General features: G+C 36.0%; 2 protein-coding genes across 2 annotated transcripts; one reads left to right on the top strand and one right to left on the bottom strand.

The window, feature by feature from the left end:
* Nucleotides 1-246: 246 nt before the first annotated feature.
* LOC117633981 (glutamate receptor 2.8-like) lies at nucleotides 247-3,359 on the bottom strand. The gene is made up of 5 exons (XM_034367895.1): nucleotides 3,170-3,359; nucleotides 1,791-3,052; nucleotides 1,383-1,695; nucleotides 878-1,287; nucleotides 247-747 (listed from the first exon to the last, which is right to left on the bottom strand). Exons 1-5 carry the CDS (start codon nucleotides 3,357-3,359, stop codon nucleotides 256-258), a joined length of 2,667 nt encoding a protein of 888 aa, XP_034223786.1. The 3' UTR covers nucleotides 247-255.
* A 5,669-nt stretch (nucleotides 3,360-9,028) lies between these two features.
* Nucleotides 9,029-11,906, top strand: LOC117614192 (small nuclear ribonucleoprotein E-like). The gene is made up of 6 exons (XM_034342921.1): nucleotides 9,029-9,239; nucleotides 9,353-9,379; nucleotides 9,507-9,569; nucleotides 11,375-11,453; nucleotides 11,538-11,583; nucleotides 11,667-11,906. Exons 1-6 carry the CDS (start codon nucleotides 9,198-9,200, stop codon nucleotides 11,674-11,676), a joined length of 267 nt encoding a protein of 88 aa, XP_034198812.1. The 5' UTR covers nucleotides 9,029-9,197; the 3' UTR covers nucleotides 11,677-11,906.
* The last annotated feature ends 7,294 nt before the right edge of the window (nucleotides 11,907-19,200 follow it).

Raw genomic sequence — 19,200 nt, 5'->3', positions numbered from 1 at the left:
TAATTCTAATTATTTTGGGAAAAATTTCATTACAAGCCAAAAATCGCATTCTTGTGGGTATTTATTAGATTTCTGTACATAAATAATAAGGTAATGATGTGAGATATATGAATTAACAACAATATATCATGACGTTTACACATGCAGTTTTACTGTAACTTATAGGTTTAAAATGGAAATATAGGAAGCCTATGATGACAAGTTAGGTACATGGATAGATGAATCAGTATGCCCTGATAAGAGATTTCCACCATTTTATTCATTTTCATTCACATCAATATTGTTCTCCACTGCTGAGTTGTTCTGCATATCATTTGCATCATGTAAACCTCCTATAGCTGTTTCATCAGGAGTATCCATAGCATGTACTCGGGATGTTCTTCGCGTAAAAGGATGCGAAGTGAGATCTTTCTTATCAAAATGCTTTGCCAATTCAACCATTTTCCGCCGAAATGAGTTCTCAGAATGAATCGTGGTCCTCAAAGTAGGCCATTGTGAGCGAAGGAAATGGTACATGTACATCAAAAGTGAAAACGTGGAGACTACACCTGCGATGATGAAGAGTCCCCCGAAGCTGTACACGTGAAGGCTTCGACCATCTGAAGAAATTTTGGCACTTTGATCGTCACAGATGGTTTGGTTTCCGAAGTACTTCTCCTCAATTGAATCCATCTTAGATTTATCCTGAGTGACATTCAAGATTGCCCTTGACATGTAGGAGACTAGAGGAGACCCTCTTGGGAAGGCCTGGTGTATTAGAAGGCAAAAAAACAATTTAGCATATGGATATAGGAAATGGAACCATTGTTGCAGCATTGTACACTCTGGTTTTTACGGATAACAATACAATCAAAGAAAATTAAGACAGAGAACTCACAAAGCCGAATCCGTCAGTTTTGTAGGTTGGTCCAACCATGGTGTACTTGGAACAATTCTTTGCAATGAACAGTTTAAGGTAAGGGATTTCATCGAAAATTGCAGCAACTCCACCGTTGTTGGTTCCTTTGGATAGTGCATGGTTATACTCCTCAATGGTTACATAAGCTTTCAACTTGGACTCTTCAAACCCTATATTGTCCATTAGAAACCCTTTAATAAATGAATTCTTTTGATATCCTATATTATAACCATTCGTTTTGATCTCTCTTATATCAGTAAATACAGGCTGCAATCTCTGCACTGTTAACATTGAAGCTAAACTTGCAGTGTAACTCTGTGTCAGGATAAGAACCACAAAAACCCAAATGATGAGCACTAATCTTGACCAATTGTTCACCACTTTCTCCCCTATAGCATTACAAAAGAATTATTAATTAGACCACAAGCTTCATTGAGAATTCTGAAGAAAACAAATGCTTTGGTATAAGGAGAAGAGAACTTACTATGAGCAAAGACAAGAGTTGAAAAGGTGAACGACAATATCACGCCAAGTTGTTGTTGTGGTGGACCTCTAAACTCAGAGTTTACCCGGTGTTCAAGAGCCCATATCACAATACCTGTAAATACGAAGGCTGCCCCAGTTGTCAGCCAAAGATCCAAACTTAACGGCTTCAAGAAAATCCAAATATTGTCTCTTTCATTATTTTCCACCAAAACTACCATTGACACTCCTGACTCTGAATAGGGCAATGTAAAATCTACATACAATGAGCGGTTAGCTACAATTGTTGTGTCTCCCACAACAGCATCATACTTCTGCATTTTAAATCACCAATTGAAAAGTACATTAGAGAAGGAGATAGAGAGAAAGAGAGGATGGCCATTAATTTACCCTGTAAAATAAAACTTACCCCTGCTTTGATTTGGCAAAGAACATCATCATATGTCCCATTGAAGCTTAAGAAGTCATGGGGAAGCGGAAATGGTAGTTTAGCCAGTGCAGCAAAGAAGACATCAGCAGCAAATCCCGATATGCTTTTGTTTTCCATTTTTAGGAATTCATTAAAACCTTCTTTAATTGGAACTCCAATCCTCAGTTTCTTTGTTGCAGGTTGGTCTGTAGTGTCCCCTGGCCAAATTGGTTGCTTGAGTCTTCTCTTTACATCAGATTTTTCTGCTTCACTTTTGTCATACTTGAGCTGCCTTGACAGCCCTTTTTGTTGGTCAATCCAATATCCAATAATCCTTTCTTTATTGCCAATCACATTGAATATCTCAAAGGTTGAAGGTTCTAACTGTCCCTTGACCAACTGGAAATTCCCACTTAGGCTTTGAAATTTTGAACTTGGGATTGTTTCAAGAAGATTTTTACCCATGTTACTGGTTTCCAAGCTTGCAAGATTAATGACTCTACTTGTGTTTTGTTTCATAGACCTAGAACTTGTTGTTCCCACTTTCTCCACCGCCATTGCCAGTGCCCAAACTGTATCATATGCCCATAATCCAAAGAGGTTTAGGCCTGCCGTCATCTTGTTTGGTTGTTTCCATCTTGACTGAAAGTCTTCAAGATCTTTTGTCATTGGGATATATGGCCTTACTCCCAACACACCTTCCATTGAATCCATGGTTGTCGAATTCACAGGATCTAAAAAAGTTGATAACCCATCGGTGACAATCCATGCATACCCTTCACTCATCATACCTGCCTTATTTGCTAGTATAAAGAATTTGGACCCAAGGGAGGCAGTCATATGCACCAGAAATATTCTTGTTGAATTTGAGTTTAACCTGCCAAGCTCCCTTAGAATTTCAGCATCATTAGAAGATGGAGGAATGACACTTCTGTAAGGTACTCGAGCACCAACCTCCTGTATAGCGTCCACCAGATATGGAATTAAACCATTGCCATAATCGGTGTCTTCATAGACGAGAACAACCTCCAACCAGCTATAAGCTTCAATGATGGCAGCTATGGCTTTTACTTGAGCAGAGTCATCAAAGGCTGTCCGGACAAAAAATGGGCTACGAGATGGAGAAAGAGAGGGACTGGTGGCAGAGAATGAAATGATGGGAACCTTAGCCTTTCTGCCAAGCTCCATCACAAACTTAGCTTCTGCTGACCTTTGAGGTCCTATGATGGCCTGCACTTTTTCTTTCTTCATCATATACCAGGCTGCATGAATTCAACAGACAAATGGTGAATGAATTAAATTAATTAGCTAAGATTGGCTGAGTGTATGTGTGTGTGGCCAAAAATATACAGCTGGAAAGAAGGTAGTGTCTAATCCACCTTCAGATGCTGCAGTAACAATATCATCCGCTGAATCCCGGGTGCGAAGATCAAGCCTTGTTCGATAATGAGCATGCTTAGCATAAAAATCTGAGAGTGCCATGGTCATACAGCTCTCTGCAATCGCTCCAACAGAGGAATTCAAGTCAAGAACTACCCCGACTGGTATTCGTATCGCCTCCTTCGCCATTGAAAGCTGGATACTCCCAAGCCCGGCCAACGAAAGAATGAAGAAGAAAGATAGAAGGTGCTTCTGGTTTGTCATCATTGTTAAGCTACCTGGGTTTGTCTCATACACTCTCATGTATATTTAAATTACTGTTTTTCTCTTTCGTTTTGCCTATTCTTTTTAGCTTTAAATCTTACGTACGATTTGTGTTCCAAGCTCATCCTTAATAGGAGTTTGAGCAAATGGGCCAGCATATATATTTGGTCAACACTCATAAATGTTGATTCAATTTGCATCACTTGATAACTCGAGTCAAGTCGATTTGCATCACTTGATAACTCGAGACAATTTTAATATTTTTGATGTGGCTATGATCTAATTCTGTTCTTGTGGCTCTGTCTGGGCCTTTTAGCTAGTTGCTCTTTGGTTGGTTCTTTGGAGCTTTTGTTTTTGGCTCCTTCCTTGTTTTTTCTTGCTGCTCTTTGTCTGTTTTGGGTCCCTTTTCCCTGGAGGGTGCCAAACGGAATTATTCAGTTACCACAAAAAAAAAGGATAACTCGGGGCAAGTCAATTTGCATCCTTCTGAGTACTTTTCAAGGATGACAAAAACACCCTTTTCCTAGTTTCAAAACACACACAAGATCACGATCTGTTTTATATTATCAAAAAGCCAGAAACATCACGATCGACATGAAAAACATCATAATAATCATCAAGTTTAATTTAATCAACTTAATGAGAATGGAATTCATTCGTATAAAATAAAACGAGGAACCAACTTCCCAAGAAAGAAAAAATCAAATGAATGTTGGAATTGAAAAAAATAGACAGTTCGAATAATTGAAATACGGGGTGGGTCCTATAAAATTGTTTCTCAAATAAACTTGTTTAAGGACTCTGCAATTGAAGGTCTTACTTACATGCATAAACAATTTTTTTTTATATACAATGAACAATTTATTAGAAAATGTTTCAAGTCTATTGATTAATTCTATTTTACAAGTAAAATAATAACTCGGATCTCAAATTAGATAGTTCGGATCTTGAACCACTTTTCGAAATTCCAAACAATGCGATTCTTTTCCACCCTCATCAAAATGAATCCCTCTTATTGAGCTTGATCGTTTATTAAGCTTGACCTAGAAGTAACATTTCGTAATCAAAACAAGAGTTTATAAACATATATACGTGTTAGTATCCTTGACTAAGATAATAGCTTTAAAATTTAACTACGTATCCCGCCAAGCAAAAGATAATATTAAGGTTTGGAAACTCGTCACTTAAGCTTTCATTATCTAAACATGAAAAGGAAAAGATAAAATAATATGTGGAAGTCACACCTGGCTTCTGTGCCAAAGCTGAATCCTCCCCTCTTTATAAATTAATTAATTTTCATATGAACTCAACGAAATTTGTCATAAATAAACTTTCAAGATGATGATTCTTTCAAATAGGATTTTGTTCAAAGTTTTGACCGAGTAAAAGGGAACCAGAATACTTAGTTCATTACTTAAACAATTTCTAATTAGAAAGATGTGCTATGTATTGATCCTAATCTTGTTTTCCTGTAGGATCTTGAAAACAAATTAACAGGTTTTATGATTAAATTTTTTCACAAGGTAATTTGATTTTATTCACTTAAGTATTTTTGTTATGGGAGACTTTGGAAAAGCCCCAAAGGGAGAGAAATTTTTTATAAAAAGTCAAAATGAACAAAATTGCCCTTATTTATTTTTGAATTACCTAAGAAATCCTTTACATTGGGTGCTTGTTTTATGGAGCAAGGAAGGCATTGAAAGAGAGGGAAAAAGCTGCCGAACAAAGACTGGGATTTTGGGAAAGATAAGAAGGGGCATTGGACTACAAATATTGAAGGGAGGAAGAAAGGCTTTGCTCAATGTTGAGTACAGAACTAGAAAGGAAAGAGAAAAGGTTGATATTAGGAACCATATAATTCAAGTATCATCTATGGATGTGGTAGAATTTGTGAGCAATCACATGTAGTTCCATTGTTTCTAATTCTATGTAATAAAATTGAATCTTCAAGTTTTAGAAAAAAAATAATTTTTTGAGTGCATATATTCATTAATAAAGGGTTATGGTTGGTTTTCTAGTTAAAATTGTTGTATAGAATCATTGGAAACAAAAAAACCAAAATGTAATAGCCTAGGAACTAATTAGACAACAAATTTACAATACAACCACCGTCTCCATAGCTAATCAATGACACTGTTTAGGCATTAATTCACATGTCAACAACATGGAAACTTATTCGAGGACGTTTTTACATTAAAACATATTCTTTATAGAAAATAACGTCGTTGTATAGATAAACAACGACTATTTTTATATAAAAACGGTCATCTTCGAAGATAAACAACGGTGATAGTGTTGTAAAAACCATCTTCTTTACAAATAAACAACAACGATTTTAATAAAAATGTCGTCTATACTGATAAACAACAACAGTTTTTCACCGTCATAGCTAGTTTGATGTTCAAAAGATGTCGGTTATCGACGGTTTTCAAAAAAAAAAAAACAAGACGATGGATCCCCGTCATCTATTTCGTTATTTGTAATAGTGTTACGGTTATTTATAAATTGCTTTTGAAAACTTTGGTGAACATGATGAAGACAGTTATCCCCTGTGTAATCTCAGAATTCCAGAGTGTGTTTGTTCCAACTCGGTTAATCACATATATTAATATTATTGCAGCCTTTGAAAGCATACATACGATCAAAAGACGAGGATGTAGTGGTTTAAAGCAAATGGTGCTTAAGTTGGATATGTCCAAGGCATACGATAAAGTGGAATGGATTTTTCATAACTATAGTGACGTACTCTGTAAAAATCCAGGGGTCACGAACTGGTTTGATATTCCTACTAGGGGCTCCGTGAGGGGGACCCCTTGTCACCTTACCTATTTCTCATTTGTGCAGAGGGCTTATGTGCTCTCCTCACTCATGCTCAAAGACATAAAACACATTAATGAGATTAGTGTTGCAGAGGGAGCACCCACTCTATCACATCTAGTTTTTGCAGACAATAGCTTTTTATTTTGTAATGCGCATCCATCTGATTGTCGTAGGTTATTGTTTATCCAATAATCCTTTCTTTATTGCCAATCACATTGAATATCTCAAAGTCTGAAGCTTCTAACTGTCCCTTTGAATAGCTTAAAATTCCCACATAACCAAATTTGTTGTTTGTCCTTGACACTGCAACTTTGAATAGTATGAACGACACGATCACAAATTGTCATAGATTATTGTTTATTCTCAGGTTGTATGAGCGGGCATCTCGACAAAAAGTATACCCTGAAAAATCTGCTGCATGTTTTAGCCCCCACACTGATCCAGTGATACAATACTTAATTTCCTCCATGCTTGGAGTGCGCATTGTGGACTGTCATGATCGCTATCTTGGCTTGCCGACAATTGCAAGGAGCAGCAAAAATCAGATGTTTAAGCATGTGCGTGATGTGCTTTGAAGTCGACTTAATGGGGGAATGCAAAATTGCTTTCGGTAGCAGGGAAGGATGTTTTGATTAGAGCTGTTGCCCAAGCTCTTCCAACCTATACTATGGGGGTCTTTCAATTGCCGCAATTCTTATGCCATGATTTATCGGCCATGGTTGCGAGATTTTGGTGGGTTAAAGCAGGAAATAAAAGCATACACTGGCAAAGTTAGAGAAAACACTTCCTCGAAGCATCATTATAGATTTCACTCTCACCACTAATACTTGGTGTTACTTTTCATGCATGATTCAACATTGTCTGTTCAGACGAACAAGCAATCTGTAGATCTATTGGGTGCATATATGAAACTTGTACATTATTAACTCCTTTGATCAATGTGTTTGGATGACAACATTCTGTCTTCATCTTATAGGCAAACATGCTAGCTTGAATGTGAGTCATTTTCTAGCTGTCTCAAACAGCCAAATTTCAAACCATTTTTCTTTTTCTTTTTTCTTAGTTTGATTTCATCTTTTAGCTTCCACGCACCTTCCCAAATTTCAAAACCATTTTTCTTTTTCTTTTTCTAGCTTCTCTGCTTGCTTGCTTCTGCCTTGTGCCCTTGTTGGGGTTGGGGCGGCTTTGGGAGGCTGTAGTGGCGGTCATTTAAGGGTGTGGTGGCTAGCTGTGGTTCGGTTGGGTTTGGGGGGGATTGTTCTTGAGTGTTGGCCAGTTGGGGAGGGGATGCAAGTTTGGACCAAAATACCCCCTAATAGATAACAAAAGTTAGAATAATTTGATGGAAATTAGAATTGTCCTTAAATTGCTACAATTATGAAACTACAATGGCAAAATTGACGGAATTGAAAATACGTGGTCAAAAGTGGTTGAAGTGTCAATCTACAAGGACCAAAAGTGACTTTTGGCCTTCTCTAAATATGGTAAATATACAGTGAAGACTGGTTATCGAGTGGCTTTGCGAAAATCTGAGTTTACTTTGTGTGGTGTAGGAAGCTCATCAGATTCCTTGGCAAATAACTTATGATATTTTACCGTCAGCTTTGAATTTGTTCCAAAGAAAGGTTCTACCGTCTCCTTTGTGTTACATGTGTGGTAAGAAGGAAGACGATACTCCACATGCAATTTGGTGCTACCAAAAAAAATATATAAGGCTACCCTGGTACGACCTATTCAATTCTTAGGGAAGAAAAAGCCTGTTACAGACCTGCTTTTTGGGATTAGAATATCATCCCTGCCCTACCCCGAACACTATACTAGAAAAAAATTCCCCATGTCCAATTTATATACTTCAAATCTGACCCACTAGGGTCGAAGTCTCGCGAAGACCCTAACACACGTAAGAAAAATTGTCATTCCTAGCTGTATCTGTAGCTCTTTATTTATTTGTTTGGGTTATTTACTCAAATAGTCCTCAAATTTATACACAAATTGTATTTTGATCCCTCAACTAAATTATTCGCTCAAATGGTCCATCAACTTTTTATTGTTCGGCAAATTGGTCCAATTGTCTAATTTTCTATTAAATTTAATCAAATTTTAGGTAAATATGACTTTACATAATTTAAAACTAAAAATAAGGTTAAATTAATACAAAATTAGAAAATATCGAAGAAAAAAAGAAAAAATCCTTAGACCCAAACCCAATGCCCCCTCATCCCGATTTCTTCTCCCCCATTCCCCCCCACAAACCCCTCCCCCCCCTTCAGTTTTCCCTCCTCTCTTTCTCTCTGTCCCATTCGCCCCCCGCTCCTCTTGGCAACAGACCCCCCCTCCTCCTCCCACCACTTATGCCTTAACCCAAACATCTAATTATTTTTGTATTTTCTTTTCCTTGTTTGTAAGCTACTCAAACACCCAAGCAAGGTGTCACCCCAAAACCTATGCTTTTGGGGAAAGGGATGTCAGTAGACCCAAAGACCTTTGGCCCGCCCAACTTCAACAACCTATGCTTTTGGTGAAAGAAATATGACTGGACCCAAATATTCATTTAACTTTGAGAGAGAGAGAATGAAATGACTAATTTATCCTCATATTTAATTACAATTTTGATAAAAGGTAACGGTGGACCAATTTCTGAATAATAGAAAATTGATAGACTATTTGAGCAAATAATTTAATTGAATAACCAAAATACAACTGGAGTATAAGATTGAACATCATTTGAATAAATAACCCTCATTTGTTTTGTTAAGTAGCTCTTCTTTTTCTTGAAGTTAATTAAAAGGCGGTTTTTGACAAAAAATAAAAATAAAAAGGCGGGCTTGTCTTTCAGTTTCAGCAAATAGAAAGAAAAAAAAAAAAACTGGGCTCGCTAGGTTTACAAAGTCTCTTCGACTAGAACTTCTGTCTGTGACGCGAAACCCATTGAATTTCGCAGCCATGGCGAGCACCAAAGTTCAGAGGATTATGACCCAACCCATTGTACGTGCCCTTCTCCATCTTCCTAGTCTTTGTTTTGTTTAGCGTTTTTGTCGATTTTTTTGATGATTAACTGACGAATTTCCTTCTTTTTTCTTTGGGTGTTTTTGCTGCAGAACTTGATTTTCAGGTTCCTTCAAAGTGTAAGTCATCCTTGTCACTCTATTTGGTTGCTTTTGTCATCTGGGTTTGTTTCGGAAAGCTCCCAACGCGGGTGATTTTATTGTTGGGGTTTTCAATTTTGAATTTTTTGGAAAATTTTTGTTACAGAAAGCCCGCATTCAGATTTGGCTCTTTGAGCAAAAGGACCAGAGGATTGAAGGCCGAATCATTGTAAGTTTGTTTTCTCCTTTATTTCCCAACCAATTTTTATTAGGCCACTAGGGTTTTAGAGTTATTTTTTGTACCTATTGCTAGATGCTTATTAGCAAAAATTGAGTTTTATTTTTTAAATTTGTTATCTTTTCTTCATGTTGATAATAATTTTTTTCTAAATGATCTAACCAAATTGGGAATTAAATTTCTACTTTCCGGATATGATTGAGCTTAAACGAATTTTGATAGAAGTAGTGCTCAATTTAACTGTCCTACCGAGTGATACCGAATGCTGATGTATTTATTCTCCCAGCTTTTGATTAAAAGTTCATGTTGTTCTTATCGTCTATTATGTTGTGTGATTGATGCTGTTATACATTGTTGGTTGTGGAGGTTACACAGTATTGGATAGCTTGTAGTTTTAGGCTTTTAGCTTTTATTCTGATGGGTTCAAGAATTGGGGTTCTTTAGGCATCATATTAATTTTAATGACATAATTGGAGGTGCATTGTGGAATGACTAATTATTTGGTAGATCTTAAGAATACTGCAGGGATTTTTCGGGAGTCATTTGTATTTGTCTAATTAGGGTGCGGAAGTATGACCTTCTGCTATGAATGATTATTGTACTTGAGTGGAAAACCAGTTTTCCTCCTAAAGTAAGCAAAGGAAAGATGTGGAAGTTGTTGATCTGGGATATTATTAGTTTTTCAGTATATTCTATTTATCTTCCAACAGTTGGTCTTCGTCAGTCGGTAAAACATGTTTCCCTTGTTGTAACATGCTTCTACGCTGTTCTCGTATGAAGTGCTTATATGAAACGAACTTTTGTCAAAACATGGAAGATTCAGTTTCAATTTTGTAACTATGCCCAAGATCAAATTATTGTCTAAAACCCGGTGGGTTCTAGATCATAAGAGGCTTAGTATAGGGAATAGATTTCAAAGCCTTGATTTCATATAGGGCTTTGGAACTTTTCCTTCTTTCCTTCTTCCCTTTTGCCCAATTCTCTAGAATCTCTACTAGCACTTAGGGTTGTATAAGGGCGCCTTGACTTCATTAAAATGGATAAATCGGTTGCAGAAAGGTATAGAATAGACAGAGCTGTGTGCTAGCAACATTTGTTTGTTACAAGTTGTTGTACGTGGATTATAATATTGAATTTGCCCTTAGAATTTAAATTGCTCCAAATTGACAAAACTAATCATACTTGTCTTCAACTTGTGGGTCTAATATAATTGTTAAATGTTATGAATGTGTTAAAAGTTCAGTTTATGTGGCTAGATGAAGATGTTAGTCATTGATGAGGATGGAAAAAAGGTAGAGAAGTAGAAAATGTAAGGAATAACGTAACCAGCAGGATATCCTGGATTTTTCAATTTTACTTGTAGGTTTTGTTTTGTTTTGTTTTTTTCTTTCTATGAAGGGCTTTCATATTGTCCAACTTTTTCTCTCAACGCATTTACAAACACACAACTTTATCTTTCCTTTTGTGGTGCCTTGTACCCAATGGCTTCATCCATATTATTCCTAATTTTCTTACGGTTGAGGATGTGTTGGCTCTGCTTGATTATCTCCATATTCCATATTTGTGCTATAATTTAGTTTGATATTTTATTTTCTTCCATTTATTTAACAAATGTTTGTCATAGTTCAGAAGCTGACATAGAAATGATGTAATTTGCATTCTGATATATGCCAACTCTCTCTTTCTCTTTTTCTGTCTCTATCTGTTCCCCTTATTTATGTCAGCATATATATTGTGTCTGTATATCTGACCATAATGTCTTAATCTCTTTGGCTCTTTGGTGGTGGGTTTGATAGGGTTTTGATGAGTACATGAATTTGGTTCTGGATGAGGCCGAAGAAGTCAGCATCAAGAAAAACACCAGAAAGTCATTGGGTGAGTCTCCTCGTCTTTCGCTCTTCTGCTTCCCGAGGTTTGTGCAATTTTTAAATTGTTTCTGTTTTGTTTTAATTATTTCAGGAAGGATTCTTCTAAAAGGAGACAACATAACTCTGATGATGAACACGTAAGTCAATTGAAACTCTGTTTCTCGCTCTGCCTGTCTCAGTCTCTGTCTGTCTGTCTAACAATCTCTTTTGCAAATGCCAGGGGAAAATGATGGCCAATCTAGCAAATGCATGAACTAAGGCTACAGTGTCTTTTCATTGTGATGGAGGTTGAGCTCTTTAGATTTACTGCTTTTCTAAAACAAACATACGTTGGATGTCATTTATGAGTAGTGATATGTATTGACAACCTTAATTGCAAGTGGATATACTTTCACTGGTAGTACTTACACTGTATCTTGTTTTGTCATGCAAAGTCTTTATACTTTGTGTTTATATTTGATCCCCGTTGTTAGACTTTCTACACAAAAAACTTGTGCGTGGATTTCTTGGTGGTTTGTGTAATGCTTGTAAGTTTTTGTAGTTCAGTTCAACCATGTCAGATTGCCAACCGTTTTTAATTTGGAAACAAACCGTTTGTCATCCCTGCATAACCCAAATCAAGGTTGTTAGACAAAGAAAATCAGAGATTCCTTTTGAATGAAACATTTGATTTCGTTCTCAATGTTCTCAATGTTCTTGTTTGCTTCGTGTTTTTTGTCCTAGTTTCAAAAACAGGGAATGGTTTTATGCTTTGCAGAACTATTTAAGTTTTATTGGTTGTCTTTTCAATCTTTTCTAGTTTAAAGTTTGAGAATAACTGGGTAATAGACTAAACTCAATTCCTCTTGCTTGTTGATGTATCTTATTTTAATTTCATTCTCAATTTGTTTTTCCTGAACAAAACAATTCAATATCAGGTTTCGTACTTGTCAGTTGACCGATTTAGGATCAGATAACAATTGGGCTTTTCTTGTACTCTTGGAGCGGTCTGATTTAGGAGACACCACACCACCATAGGCCATGAACTTGAGACGTTTCCTGCATGAAAATTTTGTGAGAAGTTTCAAGTTCGAATCTCGTCTATCCATAAATTTGAGGCCTTTCGTTTATAATAATGTCGAGAAGTTTCAAGTTTCATTTCTGTCTATCTGGTTGATTTTTTATTTTTATGGTGCTTTCGAATTCAGCACCAATGTGGCATCAAAGCTCAAATGCATAGCCAACCCTTGGAGTTGAATCACTGTTACTCAATCATTGTGTAAATAAAGGTTTCAAGTTTCATTTCTGTCTATCTGGTTGATTTTTTATTTTTATGGTGCTTTCGAATTCAGCACCAATGTGGCATCAAAGCTCAAATGCATAGCCAACCCTTGGAGTTGAATCACTGTTACTCAATCATTGTGTAAATAAAGAGAGATGTGTTGTAGACATGGTGCGTGTAGCTCAAGTGTTTAAGAGCATTTACACCTGTACTCGAGACCTTAGGTTCTATTCTCTCTGGCCACAATACCACTTTCCTTAGTATCGCTTGTATAAAAATTAAAATAAAGGGATTAAAAAAGTAAGAGAGAGAGAGAGAGAGAGAGAGAGAGAGAGAGAGAGAGACGTCTTGTTTTTAGAGGTAACTGCTGAGTAATTTAACATGGTGGATGTTGTTGGGTGGAAAGCTTCCACAATGAAATTTCCCAGAAGGGTTGAGGAAATCTGACTTGTATGGACTATTTGGTATTGGTTGATATACGACAACCACACAACTTAATTAAAAGTCAAGTGTAGAAATCTAACCAACCTAAATTACTGGCTCAAATCCTCCTCATTTGGTATTGGTAGAAATTACAACCACAACTTATTTTAATGTAAATGTAAAAATCTTACCAACCTAAATTACTGGCTCAAAATCCTCCTTCCAATTTCATGCATTTTCTCAGTAACCAAACAAAAGCAAAAGCCACACAAAGGAAAAGAAAAGGACAGTAAATTGCTACCTATCCTCCAGGGCACTAGGGTCTAGCAGAACTATAGCAAAAGGGAGTGGAAGAGCTTTGTTGGGAATTGATACAAGTGAGCAGGGCCTGGGTGTGGGATAAAAACAACAGGTGGTAGGGCATATTTGGGCCATGGGCCTGGGTGCACCCGTGTCTATGGCTAGCCATTTGTGCCATGTGTCTACCCATCAGGGAGCAAAGTGCTCTGCACCCTTTTGTCTTTTTTGGTCACTAGTCCCTTACTGATTAATGACTCATCCTCCACAAAAATATATATCACATCTATCTGACCACTTCCTCCGCCCTTTTCCACTCTACGAATACAGACACAAATACAAATCAAATGGATTTCTTGCTTGCTTGCTTGGTCATTGTTGCTTGCTTTGCCTTAATCATTCCACCATTCTTTTCTAGGGAAGAGGTTTTCTTTGGAGAGAGATTTTGGCACTCCAAAAATCACTTATTACACCACACTCTCATATATGAATAGTGCATATGGCGCTGTAATATTATTTTCAGAGTACTAAGATTATCGTTCTATTTATTTTTGATAGCAATAGCATGAAAATCTTTTGCCATATATTTTTTCTTGAAGTATAAGTAAAAAATTCTAAATACAAACAATCAATTACCTGCAAAGCAAGCAAAGTCAATTTAACGAAATTGTGGGCTTGTAAGTTGGGTACAACTTCATTCATCTTCATTTCTGCTAGAAATGTAAGAAAATTCAATGTCAATATGTCTATGAAATAAAACAAATGCTAGTGAGATAAGAAAGTGCAAAACATGTCTTGTTTTCCCACATGTGGTTTGTGATTGACTGTATATATCCGGAGTTTACCTAAGATATCGTACTACTCGATAAATATTGAGCTCTCTGATGATTTTCCTTGCTACCCAAAAAGAAAGCAAGATGAGACACCAGGATCTTAGAGGCTCCTAGACAAGACTTTACCATGGTGCAGCCACCTCATGCATGCACATTTTGTTTCAGGGTTCTGATGCTTTCTTATCATCTAGGAAGCAAAAATGGGTAGAGTGATCTCTTACTTGTTCCTTGCGTACCTTTTGACTATGGCGGAAATGACTTGGCATAAATAATAATGTTATTACTTTCCTAAAAGTTTAAAAAACCAATCCTCTTTTGGTTTTCCCACAAAACAATTAAGAGTCACAAACACAAAGCATAGCTAGCCACTAATTAAATAAAACAATTCGTCAACGGGGTTATGTGCAGTGAAAAACAACCTTGTTGCAGACAAGAGGTGTCATATTCGATTTCCTATGGCATCATTTGTGTGCGTGTGAGAAATCCATCTCCCTTCTAGTTTAGACTATCGCTTGTATTAAAAGAAAATAAAAAATAATATAAAAGAATTCATCATTTGACACGTAGATCTCACTTAGTAAATAGCCAATAGGAGTAAGAAATTTGATAATCAAAAGAAGAAGACTTGGTATGGAGAGAATTGGAAATTAATTGGACCCCCATTTTTAACTAAGCAGAATTGGGAGATGGGATTGGGCTATGCCATTGTCATGTGAACTAAGAACATTATTTCAAGTCGATGTTGACATGGCATTACGTCGACGTAATATGCTCCAAATGATTCTTGGACGAACTTATAAAGCACGGGAGCCCACCATTATCATGTGTATTAGTAGTGCCCTTTAGTTGATTTTCACTAATGCTTGTTCTTATTGCACAGTTGAATTTCATCAAATCACTCTTCAAATTTGTCCACTAATTGGATATGATACACAAAAATCAACTTGGCAAGCAAATACACACAATTAATTAATTTGTAACGTTCATAACTTTAATAGTAGTCGATTTACGCATACGACTGTTAGAATTTGAGTCTTACAATGCACTTGCGGAGGCCACAGTTAGAATTTAATGACAAAGGCCGACGGAAGCTCTCCTCCCCCCTTGAAAAGGAGGGGAGGAGAATGCAAACACATATCACAAGAAAACCTAGCTCTGATATCATGTTAAATTTTAGATAGAAGGTCTAGTGATCCACTACTAGCAACACCGATATTGTTCCCAACTTAACCACTTACAAAACCCAGTAGGTGTGGAGTTTTATCATAAAAGGTCTCGGTGTTACTAGTAGTGAAACCATTCATTATATATTTTATTTTATTTAATCAAAATTCCGATGTGGGACTTATATTCTTCAACAGTTGATTTGTTCACCCTATTAATTTAGGGGTGATCCTATGAGCCTATAAATAGCACCTCTCTTCTCACCATTTCAGTCATCCCTTATCATCTCATCTTTCTCATTCCTCTCTCATATCTTATCTTTCCTCTCGAATTATTTATTTATTTTTTGGTGATGGAGCTTTGGACTCATCATTTTGTGCAAATAGTATCATACAACGATTCAGTTGGGTCGTTGTACCCTGAACGGGACAACTCGAGATATACTGCTGCATTGGTTCATGGGCACTGCCAAACAACAGTGAGCTTGAATCTCGTTAAAAAAAGCAAGATATCCGGGTCTCAACCTAATTATCTACGTGCTTTTTGGAAGAAAATATAATTATGTAATTTCCTCAACAACATATATAATATGTGCAAGCACTATTTTCTTTACAACCAAAGACATTACAGAAAAAGATGATTTGCCGTGTACGGTTGTACCGTAGTTGTTGTTGGACCCTGCTTCAGCTTTACACTGTTGATTTGTGTGTCTTGCTTGGTTTATTTGAGGGAGATTGAGCCAAAATACCGCAACTACTATTGCTGCTTTTAGAGGGTCAAAAAGCTTATGGGAAAATCACTAGCTAGGGCCATTTGGACCACATCATGATCTTACCTGACCAAGATGATGAGCTGGTGGTGTCAGATACCTGCAGCCAGGTAGAAGCAAAGCTGGCCTCATCGATCAAATGCCATCTCTCTCATAATGCACTTCCTTTACATGAGAGAGAATCATGGATGTTGTTTTCAAAACTCTCTTTCCACTTGAAACTTGCCCAAGTTACTATGTTGGCCTCAAATTTAGCTTATGAAGGTGCTCTTGCTTTTTTTTCCTTTTTTAATTTTTAATTTTTATATTATTATTATTTTTAACTCTTTAACCCCTCAATCATTGAATTCTGTAATTGTGATAAAATCATACGATGTTAGGCCTTGCACCTAGTTGAATTTATAATAATATCGATATTAATAATAGCAGATCACTGATACGTTTGTTTCTATGAAATCTGAAAATTCTTCATGATGAGACGTTTACATTTAATCTTTATCAATTGTTGGACTTCATGACAATATAATCCAACCGCATGCAAAAACACCTGCTCCACTTAGCTTGGATAGGAAATTAATTAGCTAATAAAAAAACTTGTTACCACTTTAAATATTTATAATGCCTACAATTATTGTGCTTGTTAAAAGAGACAGCTTTGTCATCTTATGAGTCCCTTTAAAGGGTTTGTAATTGGTGTTCTTATCTTTCCTTTTCATGGGATTATTGTAATCACTAATAACTTAGTTTTTAGTGTTCCTATAGTGTGTTATTAGTATGTAAGCTCATTTGTATGATGTTAAGAATTTGTCTTTCACATTTTTCATGCACTATACATATATAGGATCAGGATCGGGAGACACACAAAAAATCACATTTTTTATATATATGGAAAACTTAATTTGTCTCAGCTTTAGGCATTTAACATTATCTATATGCGTCTTATGGATTAGTTTTGTATTGCTATTTATGCTTCCTTCACTTATTTATGTATTTTAGGATCAGTAGGATTCCCTTTATATATATATATATATATATATATATATATATATATGATCTGATACGGAAACTTGAGCTCAAGTTATGCAATGTCATATGTGTCTTTTATGTATGTCACTTTAGTTATGCATCTAATTATAATATTGAATATTTTAAGTAATCATTATTAATCTATAGAAAAGAAGCTCTATGACAAAGCTCCAAATAATTTTTTTTTAAAGGTACACTTGATGATGTTTCCATTCTAGTTTTTTTATTATTATTATTCAAGAAAGAGAATAGCGAGACGTTCTCTTACTGTAACTGAAAGGATAAGGTAATTTACCACTAAAGTATAAACACTATATCCCTCATAGTTAGTTACGATAGGAAAAGAGAGCACTTTTGCTCCCTACCTTTAATTGGTGGTGAACATTATCACCTTATTACCGACCGTTGAACAAGTTTAATTTTGAGATTTGTGTAACCAGTAGATTAAATCATACTCATCCAATAATAATTAACAATAATTAACGTGCTCATCACCAATTCTAGTTAAACTGGCAGAACTAGCATGAGGGCCAGGCGGCTAGGCCTAGCTAGGCATAAAACTATGTTTTTCAAGCATACCCTTTCTTCTCGTAGATCCTCATGATCAAGCACCTACCTACTCGGAGGTTAGCTATGAGTAATGTGGAGAGAAGCCGAACCAGTTATTGTGACTATAGATTCCGACATTTTTCCACTCACTTTTAATTTATAGGTGCATGGCCCCTAATCCTCTGGCTGGCTTGATTAATTATAAGTAGTGCATAGCCTTTGATTAAAATTTAGAGGGAAGTACGTAATTATATTCCTTACAATTTGATTAATTATGTGACTATAATATATCATGAGATTATGTTCCTAATCCCTAACCCCATCATTACAAATCATTTCCTAAGCAAGAAAATAAAATAAAATAAAATCATGGTGGTGGAAATCCCACTTCTTCAATCAAGTATTAAATTTATTACCAACGAAACATCGACACGTAAAATGGAATTAATTCTCATACTTAATTTTAAGAGATTATTCCATTAATGTCATGACTGTTGGATTCGATCCCAAAAAGAAAGAAAAGAAAGAAAAAAAAAATGACCTAAAGAAACATGTGTAACTTTCATTTAAAGCTTATCCCCATGCCAACGTAAGCTGACAAGAAGATTATATACGCTACTCAATCAACGTGGAAGTTTCTGAGACAAAAGCTAAGATAGATAGTACCAATTAGAGAGCTTTGATAATCATTTTCACTGCTTCAAACTTTACTTAAAATTGATTGATGAACTCAGATTAATCTGAATCTCCTGTTGGCACTCGATGATTGGATCTTTGATATATACACCTCTCAACATAATGAATAATTCCTTCTCCAAACTTTTATTCCAATTGAAAATGATTGCTCTGATCAATATTCTGGTTTATGCTTAAAGCCTCTTTATGACAAACTCCATTTTTCTCCTCTAAGAGTTTATACTTTCCAGACATGTTAAACCCTCAAACATCAATGAGCAGTTGACATATATTCTCTTTAATTTTCTGCCAGATATGGTGTTTTCTTTGGTCAAATTGTTATATTTTAGAGAGAAAAGCCAGCAGCCCACCACTAGTAACACTAATATTGTCTCCAACTTAACCACTTACAAAGTTCAGTAGGTATGAGGTTTTATCACAAAAGGTCTTAGGTGTTATTAGAAGTGGAACCGCTTATTATAAGTTGTAATTTATGTAGTACTCAAGTTTCTGATGTGGGACTTTATATTCTTCAACATGCCCACTCACGTAGGACCACCACATAGTGAGCCATAGGTGGAGCCAAATCCACATCAGAGTTAATCATCTGGGTCTGTGTAACTATTTCTTTACAAAGATATGATATGTACAAAATTAATTTTAAACGAGATAATTCATCAACGTAACTATTTCACCACAATAAATGAGTCAAAATTAGGTATCAAACTCAACTCAAATATATATCATTCTTGTATTC

Source organism: Prunus dulcis, chromosome 1, assembly GCF_902201215.1.
Source record: "Prunus dulcis chromosome 1, ALMONDv2, whole genome shotgun sequence".
In the NCBI taxonomy this organism is placed as follows: Eukaryota; Viridiplantae; Streptophyta; class Magnoliopsida; order Rosales; family Rosaceae; genus Prunus; species Prunus dulcis.
This window is presented reverse-complemented; position numbering and strand designations above follow the sequence as displayed.

Excerpts from the sequence above, each read along its gene's own strand:
- LOC117633981 (XM_034367895.1), bottom strand. The coding sequence starts at position 3,359 with ATGGCGAAGGAGGCGATACGAATACCAGTCGGGGTAGTTCTTGACTTG. Across the intron at positions 1,696-1,790 it reads TTTGCCAAATCAAAGCAGGG|AAGTATGATGCTGTTGTGGG; the intron begins GTAAGTTTTATT and ends TTTAAAATGCAG. Across the intron at positions 1,288-1,382 it reads AACTCTTGTCTTTGCTCATA|GGGAGAAAGTGGTGAACAAT; the intron begins GTAAGTTCTCTT and ends GTAATGCTATAG.
- LOC117614192 (XM_034342921.1), top strand. The coding sequence starts at position 9,198 with ATGGCGAGCACCAAAGTTCAGAGGATTATGACCCAACCCATT. Across the intron at positions 9,570-11,374 it reads GGATTGAAGGCCGAATCATT|GGTTTTGATGAGTACATGAA; the intron begins GTAAGTTTGTTT and ends TGGGTTTGATAG. Across the intron at positions 11,454-11,537 it reads AAACACCAGAAAGTCATTGG|GAAGGATTCTTCTAAAAGGA; the intron begins GTGAGTCTCCTC and ends TAATTATTTCAG.